A 12,939-nucleotide genomic window follows, 5' to 3' on the forward strand; every position below is an offset into this window, starting at 1 on the left:
TAAATACATTCACATAACATGTAAATTCCTGTGTTTAATATATGTTGAAAAGTGGACTTCGTTTTTTCAATTTGCGTACTTGTGCATTCTAGAAGCGTTCCTAGTGTAAGTAGTTAGGAGGCTTACCTGCAATAAGCGGAGGCTCTGGTTCGAGCCGGGATGTTGTCACACTAGAACATAGTAATAGCTGCTCCGAAAAAAAAATATATTGTTCTCGTTTCATTAGTGCTATGCACATTTAGCACGAAGTAACGTTTTGCACTAGAAAAATGAAACTGGTAATGAGATTTGAACACGGATTGACTACTTACCTATCACACACCTTTCCCCTACTCGCGTAGTGATGATGGTTTCCTGTTATACAGTTTTCTTGCTATGAGCTGCCGGTGTCGCCACATCGTCATATTTTTACTAACCCTACAGCCGAAACAAGACTCAGGAGCGTAAGCACCATAGAACGTTTTCGTCTTCTTTTACTTCTACTTTTAAGAGCATCACTATCCTCTGAGCACGGACGCAGGCCTTAGAACACTCCATGCAACTAAATCGATTTGGTACCTCAGCTTCCAGTTTGGAACATGAAGCTAAATTGTTATTTCTTTCTTGCTAACAAGACATATTATTGGTTAAGTTTCGCGGAAAGACAAATACATCACGGGAGATTATTCTACTACTATCTTTTCTAGCCTCAAAGATGGATGTTAACAATTCAAATCACAACCAAAACGAATTTTAAAGTTTCGTTCTATCTTGAATTTCCATAACCTTCGAGGCCTGTCCACAAAGTGACATGTTGGTCTATCACGGCCGTGGGCGGGGCTAGAGTCGCCATCTTGGTGTCACAACGTTGCCACACTCAGTACGCTTCCAGTTGTGGTAGCGCGAGGACTGACGCTCTTACTGTGCTTTCTGTGACGTGTCATAATGTGCGCTGCATTAGAAAACCCTGCCTCTTGTGAGGTGCGTTTTGTAATTAGGTTTTTGTTGGCAAAAGACACAAGCCAATTGAAATCCATCGCCAACTGTGTGAAGTGTACGGACATGGAATAATAAGTGAAAGCATGTCCACACACGGCCAAACGTACCCGAGAGCTCTTGAATGGTTTTGGATGGGAGGTGTTCGAGCACCCAACATACAGTCGAGATTTGGCGCCGAGCGACTACCACCTCTTCCCAGTAATAAAGGCATGACTCACTACACAACGCTTTGATATTGACGCCGAACTGCATGTCAGTGTAAGCCAGTGGTTGAAATCGTAGGCGGCAGATTTCTACAGCAACGATATTGTAAAATTTGTGCCACGGTATAATAAGTGTCCTAATTTGCAAGGCGATTATGTGGAAAAATAGCTTAAGAGTGTACTTTTATTTCAAAACGTCTGTTATATCCGAACAGCCCTCGTAGAACTTTGGAGTTGACGTTGTAACTTTTCAACTGTGTGACTGACTTTGGAGTGAGTGCTCAATATATGCATTGAAGTTCAGCAAAAGGAAAGGAGTTTCTTGTACTTATTTCTTCTGTTAGATGTTTCTAACTAAGATTCTGGAATATATGGATCACCCAGTAGTCAAAACATCTCAGCGTTTAACATTGCAACATAGCTGTAGAGGCGTGGTGGCTCGTGATATAGTGCTCACATGTAGTGCGAGGGGTTCCTGCTTGATCAACGACCACTTGGGTTGTTAGTGGACTGTGATCGTGACTTTTCTCGAAGCTCTCCCATATTTTCATTGTACAAAATCATTTCCTGATCACTGATTTTCCTTAATATCAGTCTTCTTTAGCTCCGAAGACATAGACGAGAAAGCAAAAATAGAAATTTCATAGGAACTTCATTTGTAACTCAACTACCCCGACAGACATATGTAACAAAGGTTTTTTTTTTTTTTTTTTTTTTTTTGTAGTTATATCAGGTGAATTGAAAGCTTAGTATTGAACATTTAAATATAGCCCCTGGCCGAGTTTCTTTCAAAATTTTCTTTCTACCTGCTATTGCTAACATTCCTAATATAAAATGCCAGGATTGGCTGGTTTAAAGGAATGTTCAACGAACTTAAAAAGTTCGTTCTGAATTCGATATGTCTGTGTGTGTGTTATTTCCGATTTTTTTTTTTTTTTCAATTTTGAGCCCTCCATTCAATAGAGCATCAAAAAAGTGGTGGAATTTTTCGCGTCACTTTTACCGTTCCCAAGGTATTGGCCCAAAAGTGGCCGATTTATGGAGCCATATGTCGGGAACGGTAAGTTATAGATATATTATATTGGTGTTGATCAATCCCTAAGAGGATGGTGAACATTTGGTACTAAATAGTAACCGGTGGCCACTGTCCAACTGGCCACTTGTTTGGCCAGTGGCCACCAGTCGATATCGCTACCAAAATGTTTCCATCCTCTTAGGTATTGATCAACACCAATATAATATATCTATAACTTACCGTTCCCAACATATTGGTCAAAAAATATTTCAAATTTTGGGATATTTAAGCAGCCATATTTCGAGAACTGTAAGTCGTAGAGAGATAATATTTTGCTAATATTTGCGAGAGAGAGAAGAAGGTGCGGATGAAAATATTTACTTTTACATCTAGGAGCAATGGCAGTTATCCTTCCCACTCCATCTCTCCATTCTTTTTAAGTTCGTTCTGGCAACGCTGTTGGAGCATTCTCAACTGTTTTTTAAATGAAAATAATAATTAGCTTAAACAAAAATAAACAAACTGAAGAGCAACAATGCTACAAACCATGTGAATTAATGAAATCTCTGTTTATCGCAAATTATCTAGAGGATGTTTTCCAGTCTACGGTTCGCGGACCCGGAGAGGGAGTTGGGATGAGAGAGTGAAAGAAGACATTTTTTCATTAAATTTTGTTATCGTATTGCTCACACCTGGGACATTTGTAATATACATAAGCTACGTTTCAATCAATTGAGTGTGTTAAGTGTTATTGAAGAAATCTCTGAACTGAGTCGGGTTTGTTAAGTATCCCCAATAATATTATAGTAACTACAGTGGGCTAGTTACTAGGGAACTAAGAAATATGTCAATTAATATTTTTCTGCACGACTATTGCTGCTGTCAGGACTCTGTCTAATCGGGGGAGGATATGGGATGTGTTCATTCAACCAAGATAATGGATATGTAACTGGGAGTACAATAATATCGATCTCTCTCATATATGTATAGTACATATATATACTAGATAACCTACTGTTCAGGATTCTATATCCTTTATTGTAATTTCTGTAAAAATGGATTGCTGCTCAAAACTGTATGGTGTTGGTAAGTCATCAAACGCGGGAAGTAAGGGATAAGATAACTATAATAGTAACTGAAATCTAACCAATGCTTCTAAACTATCTTCTGTTCTCCAGTTGAGGGAAAATATTACTCAAACGATTACTACTCGAAAGATAATATATTTTGATATTCACTAGAACTGAAAAAGGTCCCAAAATTTATTTGAAACTGAAATTGTAACCAAAAATTGAGTTTTTCTTTTCTTCTGTTCTGTATGTGTTAAATATTAGAATTCTTTCTGTCGTTCTGGAAGTTGATAAATACTTCTTGAAGCTGGAAGTTGAAGATATAGATAATATATCTGTTAAAAATAATAATATTATGCTGAGGAAGAAACAGAACTGTTTGAAACGCCATATTAATGATAATGACCTACTTGTGTGATGTTTTACTGATGTGTTCCTCTATATAACAATTCGTTGATATAATTTCTTCAATAATTAGTAGTTTATTTGAAGTTAGTGTTCGTAATTTAACAAAGCTATTAGAATATTTACAGCGAGTAACAGCATAGTTTATACCGTTTACCAAACATTGTTAGGGTCTTCAAGGTGGGTAAGTCATAATGGTAGAAGGTAGGAATGTTTTCAAAGTTTTAACTGGAAATCCAATCGTAAAACGACCATTAGGAAGACCTAGGCGCAGATGGAAGGATAATATTAAGATGGACCTCGCAGAAGTAGCAATACAAAGTAGAAACTGGATCCAGTTGACTAAGGACAGAAGTCAATGAAGAATGTTTTCTGAACGCAACATTGCACCTTCGGGTTCCATAGGCCATAGAGTTAGCTAGTTATTATAATATTTTTGTGTATTTCTTAATAGTTAATTAACTAATTTTTTTCTAGTAATAATGGTTACATACACGTACAAGTACCTAGAGAAATATACTTTTAATATCGTTCATAAGAGTTACAACTTTCGCCCAACAAACACTGAAGTTATTACCTGAAATAGGTGTTCTTAATAAATAAATAAAAATAAAAAAAAGCTGAAAATTCTCACAATACATGAAAAGAATCAAATACCAAATTATAAAAGAAATAAAAATTACGAACTTAAGCTGAAAGATCCATCACATCAGCTGAATATTAAATTCACAATATTAGGATATGTTCACATTTTTTTGAACATCTCAATTTATAAGAATACCACATTGTCATTAAAAAAAACGCATTTAGTGTTCTGAAGTTGGAATTTACAATTTTACTACCAGAATACCCGTTCTTCGAAAGCAGAATATGTTTCACTTTGGACATAAAGGGCTAAGTTTGGATTTAAACTCACCGGAAGTGTCACGTTCGTCTCAACGACCCCGAAAACTTTGGATTCGACAGTAACATTGGTCCTTTTCGATCTTTTTAAAATATCTCTTCCTACCTAAGTTACACCGTCAAAGTGAAATTATAAAAATATCACAGACTCAAACCTCAGCTATGTTGAAAATTTAATCGATATCGGTCGGGTAGTTCAAGAGTTATTAACACGTTGACTGCCAGAACGAAATCTTCTAAAGTGTTCCGTAGGGCGTTTTATTGGAGGAAAATGAGTATCATAATGTTAAAATAATTTCTGGGGAAAAACTATCAGAAACCGTAAACCAAGTATATCGAACGTCTTTCTGAGCCCGAAAAATATATTTCACCATTTAAAACTTATGCGCTTGTGCTTCACCAGTGATTCACACGGTTTCAAAAATAAGGATGCAAAGCCTATGAATCACATATGATGTGCATGGCTCCGCAAAGTACTACCACTGTGAATCATCGGTGATGCACATTGCGGTCAAAGTGTTAAGTCACAAACAGTCACTTTCATTTATACATATTTTGATGATATGTAAAATACATTTAAAAAAAAACATTTTTGATTTCACGGAGGGCCGTGAGGAATGAATAGTCGCTACAAGGGTCCGCGACATCAGAAAAATCGCTGATCTAGACTTTTTCTCATATATATCTCAAACAGAGGAAGCATCGATGTAAATGCTTTATTAAATGAAATTTATTTTCTGCATGAGAGGTTGAGAGCCAGAGTGAACTCAAAGGAATCGTATCTTTATTCACTTGTTTTATTAATATACAACTTGATTTAAATCTCTATATTTCCGACGCATTGAACTAACTTGGATTAAATTAAATCTTCTGTACTCTGTCTTTAGAAATCATCCATTTATTTTAATAACGTGTATAACACTGTTCAGCGATTTCACTTGTGGGGATGTGTATCTTTAGTTCTGAAATAACTTAAATTATTCACAAGTATGCAATGTCAGTAGAACGTATTTTTTATCAGGCGTCCTACGTGGATAAGTCGGTAGACTCATTGCCTTTGTGATTAAGGTACTTCGTATTGGAGCCCAGATGGAAAATGATTTCTCTGTTACAAGCCAGGTAATGGTTTGGATCTAACTGTAATTAGGGTTGCCAAATTCTTCAGATAGAGACAGGAAGATCTTAGGATGTCAGTAAAAAAAACAAACAGAAGCTACATAATATTGAAAATTTACATATTCCAAACATATGGTTGACATAATAACGCGTAACAATATTGATTGGAAAAGAGCAGTTTCATTCAAGAAACAACTGTAACACATAAAACACTAATAAAGTATATTAAAACTCCCAGTGCGAGATTGTGTGGCTCGGATTCTATGTGAAGTCACACATTCCAATCCCATATAGCCTCGCTGCTGAAAGAAACGCTAAAATCAAAACCAACCAACCAAGTACGAGGGCTGTAAACAAAATAGCAGACGTTTTCAAATAAAAAAAGTAAACAGAATGAACAAACCAAACTGTATTATATATATTTGAAAGTTACACTCTTAAGCTATTTTTCCTCGTAATCTCCATGCAAATTAAGGCGCTTATCATACCGTGGCACAAGTTTTTTCAACACTGTCGCAGTAAAAATCTGCCGCCTACGATTTCAACCACTGGCTTACACCGGAATGCAGTTCGGCGTCAGTATCAAAGCGTTATGTAGCAGGCCATGTCTTCTTCGCTGAAAAAAGGTAGTAGTCGCTCGGCGCTAAATCCGCGCTATATGGTGGGTCATTGAACACCTCCCATCCAAAACCATGCAAGAGCTCTCAGGTACACTTGACCTTGTGTGTATCATTGCCTCACTCGGCCTTCAGCCATTATTATACGTCTGTACACTTCACACAGTTGCCGATGGATTTCACTTGGCTTCTGGTACTTTGCCAACTAAAACATAATCACAGAAAGCACTGTAAGAGCGTCACAGTCCTAAGGCTACAGCTGGATGCTTACCGCGGGCGGCAATGTTCTAACTCCAAGATGGCGACTCTAGCACTGCCACTGCCGCGATAGGCCAAAACGTCTTGTACTTTCTGGACATTTCTCGTAAATTACATAAATCTGTTGAATTTTAGCTGTATTTTAATGGAGAATGCATCTTTTTAACAGTCCCACATCCTTTTTTTTTTATGCGTTTAAATATACTTGCAGGACATTTCTAAATTCACAAAGAGTTGGAGCTTTACGTTTTGAGTTCACAGTAGCTTCTGGTCCTCACATCAGTATACCAAGATCGATCGAAACTGCGATATGATTGAAACGATGTTGATAGATGCTGAAACCAAATTACTCTTAATTATTAGTGCGGGATACGACTAAAAACAGACAAAAACGGTTGCGTAGATAACAATGTGTAAGAAATCAGCTGTAATTTACGAGATGCATCCAATAAATTACCTACCTGATCAGAAAGAGAGGGGCGGAACATAATGACACGGGACAACGCAGTGACCGTCAGCAGAGTGTGTTACGAATATAGCTGTCGCAAAACTAGTAGGACTTCTTTGAGGAGGACCAGGACAAATTTCTGCCTACACTGGTGACGGGGGACGAAACCTGGATCCATCATTGGGATCCTGAGAGCAAGCAGAAAACCATGCATTGGAAACACCACGATTCCCCTTCCACAAAGGTTCCGCACAATGCCTTCTGCGGCGAAGATCATGGCGACCATCTTCTATGATTCTGAGGGATTTCTGTTGGTGGAGTACATGCTTCACAAGACGACAATCACGGGTGATGTCTTTGCTGCCTCTCTGTGTCGCTTGAGAGATGCCATTGCAAAACAACGTCCGGGAAGGTTGTTCAACGGGATCCTCTTGCTCCACGACAACGCGCCAGTGCACACGGCCCGGAAAGTTCAATCTGCCATTGCTGACTGTGGTTTCCAACTGTTGAATCATCCTCTCTACAGTCCGAAAATGGCCCCTTATGACCGTTTCCTCTTCTCAGATGTGAAGAAACACCTGCGGGGACAACAGTTTACGTCGTATAATGAGGTCGAACATGCTGTTTCCCAGTAGTTCGCAGGCCATGCAAAGACTATTTTTTTTTCTCTGGGATTTCTTCGCTGCTCACAAAGTGGCAACGGTCCATAGACCTCCATGGAGACAGCATTAAAAAACGTGAACCTATCTGCATTTCTTCCTATGTAGGTAGACAACTTATTGGACGTCCCTCGTTAAAAATGTAATAACAAAAATGTATAAAATACAATTTTTTAAATGTACAGGACGACGATTCTTTTATATATTTAAAGAACGCAAGAAAGAAGAACAAAGAACGGCAAAATAAAAACTTGTAACATGCCAGAACGACGTAAAACTTACAGAGGAAACGTAAAATCTGGCAGTCCTATTTAAAGTTACTGTCGTTTCTCGTAACGTTGTTGGACGTTACGGCCAAAGAAACTTTTTCTGTCCATATATAATCTAAATAAAAAAATATGATTATTTGAAGAAAAATAAGTTTGGCTTAAGGACGAAAAAAGCAGGATTTATCCATAAAAACATAGGACCTTTGCCTTTTTTTTAAAAAAAGAAACTGGTTTAGGTCGTCTTCTTTTAAAAAAATATGGTCTTTATCAACACTGCAAAATGCTCATATAACAATACGTAACTATTGTAAATAAATAAATCATTGGGTTTTTGGTAAAGGCAATGGGTTTTCTATAGAATGGTTTGAAATATCTTAAAGTAAGAGGAAGTTAAAAATTTCTTAATCTTTAAGGTTCTAGATAAGCTTCCAGCATTTTTTTGGATATCGTTGAATAAATTAACAAGCATTAAAAGGATATCTGCCAGGTAGTACTAACAAAGTATTGTCAAATGGATTAACTACTTCAATATTTCGTCTTATTTGCCAAAAATTTGGGTGAGTAGCGTGTCACAATTGTTGCGCTTTCATGGTCCTGCATTACAGGAAAAATCTAGAAAACAACAACTAACTCATCAGTATGTTGTACGTATTCTCCAAGATCATCATGCTACTTCTTGTGGTTGAGATATTTACATGGTGCAGGTATAGTTACGGCGCAACACATTTTGGAGGATCTACAGATAAAATTGAATACCTTTCACGAAAAGATAAGATTATAGGGAACAAATTTCTGCACGCGACAGAATTAAATACAAAGTAATACAACTGTACTTTAGGTTTACAAGTGTAAAATCATTACTAGTGCTTTACTACGGATAAAATAAGTGAGGGCATATGAAACATTACAATTAATGGTATTTTCCACGGCCGGCATATTTGTGCACCGTGTTCAGAACCTATACTTTATGTTCACAAGTGGAGCGTTCCTAGTGTGAAACCATGACAAGTGCTATTGAAACTTCTATCATTGCCAAAACCCAGTTGTTTTCACTTACCTCGCTCGCATACCCACCATCGCTGACACGCCTGCTCCTTTCGGACGCACTCTCGATCGAGCCCCTCATCTTCGCCCTTCTCTGACTCTGTTAGATAGCATTCGTGCTTTTTACTATCCACTTAGCATAGGTTGCTTTGTGTTTTTTGCAATGCAGATTTTACGCTACACATCCGGAAGCCCCATTTAAACGCAAATCGAAAAAGACTTGTATTTTTTAACAATTAATTCTGATGGCCCCCTTGAATTTTATCTAGGCCTAGTGAGATATTTTCATTTCACCCTGTGGGTGCCGTTTAGCGGACAGTAAGAAGGAAATGAATGAAAGAATTATAATTTTTTGACAATTCGTTCTAGTAGTGCGCCAAAAGTAAACCTGTACGATTTATGTAAAATAAGTAAAAAGCTAGGAAGCTTGGTGAAGAGCTCTTACACGTTTAAAAGAAATGCAATTATTTATTTTCTAGATTCACAACAAAATTTTATTCCCCTTGCATTCTGATGAATCGACTGATACTGAATAATGAACACAACTTTCTACATTTTTTCTCTTTATACATAAAGAAAGAAAGAGTACTTGAAATTTTGTGGTAACATATACATGAACCTTTTTACGTAGTTTCACATATGTTCAAGGAATAATCTATGCTACATCAGGAATAGTAACAACTAACATTCTAATATATGTGGAAACTAAACCTACTTTGACACTTTAATCATATTTATAAGCAAATTTTACACAAATGAAACTAATTTGATAGAAGGCTACTTGTACATTTTACGATGCAAAATTGTCTTGGGTATGTGCTTGTTTAGCTTAGTTCAATACATATCAAGCATAGTCCAAATTAGCTATCTGATATTCTTCCCCAAATGTTCGTAAGAATTGAAACATGAATAAAACAAAGTCCAAGGAATATAACACATAAATGGAAATTTCTCATTTACCTTCAAAGGAAACAATGGCTTTCAACTAATATTTTAAGTATTATTCTAACTTCAACTGAAATTTTGAAATCACATTCAGAAAACTTATTTACCAGAATAGTATTTTGTTTGATACGACGACATACTTGCTTTCACAGGTACAAATGGAAAGAAAAATTGTAGTCACTACACAATATTTAGTAATTAGGTTAGGTTCAGTTTTATTCACCAGCCTTAGTTTTTTTTCTTTTCACTTCATCAAACTGCATCACAAATTTATCCAAGGGGTTCAACAGACCAAATTACACTAACATGAGTCATAACACTTTAGAGATGTGTCTGTCTTGATCACAATATCTGACGGAACAATTTTAAATAACATACTCGCCAATCTCTGTCTATACTCGTGGTCGTCTTATATATGGACATCCCAGACTGAAAATTAAGTTAGTCGTTTCACAGAATGATACAACATCCCCAAGTCTCCGTGTTTTTAGAATGAGGTTCGACATGTTCAACTGGTGCGTTTTCATCTGAGGTTCCTGAAGTTGAATCGGACTCAATGACTTGAATGTCTTCTTCTGATTCTTCACGCTGACCTGGTAATCTGCGGTAAGCAATTTCTTCTATCAGAGATAGAAATGCATTATCAACAAATTCGTTCGTCTTGGCTGATGTTTCAATATATGGAATCCTCCACTTGGCAGCCATTTCCATGCCCTCTAAATATCGTATTTTCCGTTCTGCAAGGTCTTTCTTGTTACCCACTAGAATAACAGGAGGGTAATCACCGCCGTTCAAGTGCCAAATTCGATCTAGAAGTCCGTCAACTGCTTCAAAGGAATCCCTGTCTGTCAGGGAGAACACACATAAGAAACCATCAGCATGTTTAATGAACAAGTCACGGTTGTCAGTGAACTTATCATTCGTTGCATCCAGAATGTAAGCTGCTTGTTTCACACCATTAACCAGAACATCTTTCTGATGACAGTCAGGTATTGGCTCATAGAACTCCTGAAATTTTCCATATACTATCTGCATAATAATGGATGTGTTACCAACTAACGGGTTTCCCAAGATTACTACTTTGTAGTGCTGTTTCGGGTTTATATTATTAAGTTTTTTACGGTTTCGCCACATATTTTAGGTGTTACGTTGGTAACAAACTAGTTGCAGATCAAGCTTCTCCAAATAATGGATGATTCGGTGATTAAAACAATTCACTTCACAATTTACCTGCGCAATGATTGAGTCACAGTATATTTCCCACCCAAGCAGCGTTGCCAGACTTGCAACAAATAAGAAAACCGTGCGTAAGATAGGAATAGACTGTTTCAATGTTGGGAAGTGCGGAAATAAATATAATACTTAATGTTAATTTGTGAAAATAAACATAACACTTATAATTAATTTTTATATGATTTGCTTTGGCTTACTCTCCGCAGTTTCGGCAACGCTGCGGCAGTTAGGAATTACATCCACAGTCAACAGTTAATCAGGACATACTTGAGAATGGGCAACTGCATGTGGTACACTAGGCGCAAAACAATTAACAGTACTATGAATTTAATCGCATATTTTGCATAAGGGAAACAATTATGAAATATGTTGAAAGAGCAAATTCCCTAAATTTATTTTGAAAGGGGAAATTCCTTCTAGTAGGAACACTGATCTCGAGGGCCTCATTTTGTACTAGTTTGCGTCAACACAAAACTATTTTTCTTTTTGTTTGCGACAGGCGGCTTCTCACCAGGGGGGCGATCAGGGCAATCGTCTCTCCAGAAAAGGAAACTTTCTTATTTTATATATATATATAAAACCCATCCCAAAGTTTGGAGCACTTAAAAGTAGTAGTATGACAACCCACCGCCCTCCCCCAAAAAAGACGGTCCTGGATCCGCCCCTGCTTCTCACTTGCAAATACTTGTATATTATGTGTTGCGAGTAGCAAACATTTTGGAAAGCGTTACGGAATAAACCTCTGGGAGTTAAGAGAAAGAGTAAGTGTTGTCATCTGTAAACATTTCATAAAACGAGAAGAGCTTAAAAGCTATTAGGGCACTGTTGTGACAGATATTAATCGTAGAAGCAAGTGTTAAAGAGTATAATTAGTAATTAAGTTGTATATTTTCGAATTAACTTTTAGTTAAAGAAACCACGCGACTTTACTCCGTAACGGTATTCCTTTTGGCGATAATCGGCATACTACTTCGAATAGCTTTTCGCATAATTTGCGTACTGCTTCTTTCTACTCGTAAATACGCGCATTTGAAGGACTGTTACGGCATGAGGCCAAAGGGTCATCATTCCACATCAATGACTGTATAATTTGCAGATCACAAACCAACGCAAAGTATACTTTAAAACATTTTGTGCAGATTATTGAAAAAAATCTATTATCCGTGCAATAAGAGTTGGCCTGTGACAGAGCAATATTCTAGGTACTATTATTGTTGTTATTTGGAAATCTACGCTCCTGTTATATTTTTAGAATTACAAAATTATGACTTGTTAAAGGTCCAAATTTGTCGCCAGAGCTGCTGCGTCTGTTGCGGAGCCTTTGGCAACAACTCTACCAATACTCCGCGTGCTCTACTCAACTGTCAGATGCGAACTCTTGTTACACGGATAATAGATGTTTCCAGAAAGCAATATTTACCTCACTGCTATCACATCACAAAATCGAAAATTTCCGAACTAGAACGCAAATTTTGCTTTGAATAAACGAAAGCTTATGCAAAAAGAGTCTCGTCCATCATGGTATACGGAATAATGACTTTTAATAGTGGCGATTATGGACGAAATTCCGTGTTGTTTTACGTTAACGTAACCCACTAATCAATATGTTACATAGATTATGTGACTTTGAGATGTTATGTCAGAACATTTTCCGCTGACCTCCAGAATTCCTATATACAAAAATTATATATATATAAAAAACTTTGCGTTGAGTTTAGGTTCGTAACATTTGCGAAGATTCATAGAGAATAATCCTCAATGGCGATTTCTAAATGA

General features: G+C 37.0%; 1 protein-coding gene across 1 annotated transcript in view; it reads right to left on the reverse strand.

The window, feature by feature from the left end:
* LOC145674458 (ras-related protein Rap-2c-like) overlaps positions 1 to 11,161 on the reverse strand; it is a 58,790-nt gene extending 47,629 nt beyond the window's left edge. The window contains exon 1 of the mRNA XM_081744534.1: positions 9,946 to 11,161. Coding sequence (XP_081600660.1) covers positions 10,381 to 11,064 — 684 coding nt within the window. The 5' untranslated portion in view covers positions 11,065 to 11,161 and the 3' untranslated portion in view covers positions 9,946 to 10,380. The remainder of the gene's footprint in view (positions 1 to 9,945) is intronic.
* Between the last annotated feature and the right edge of the window lie 1,778 nt (positions 11,162 to 12,939).

Source organism: Thermobia domestica, chromosome 17 (assembly GCF_964235325.1).
Source record: "Thermobia domestica chromosome 17, izTheDome1.hap1.1, whole genome shotgun sequence".
In the NCBI taxonomy this organism is placed as follows: domain Eukaryota; kingdom Metazoa; phylum Arthropoda; class Insecta; order Zygentoma; family Lepismatidae; genus Thermobia; species Thermobia domestica.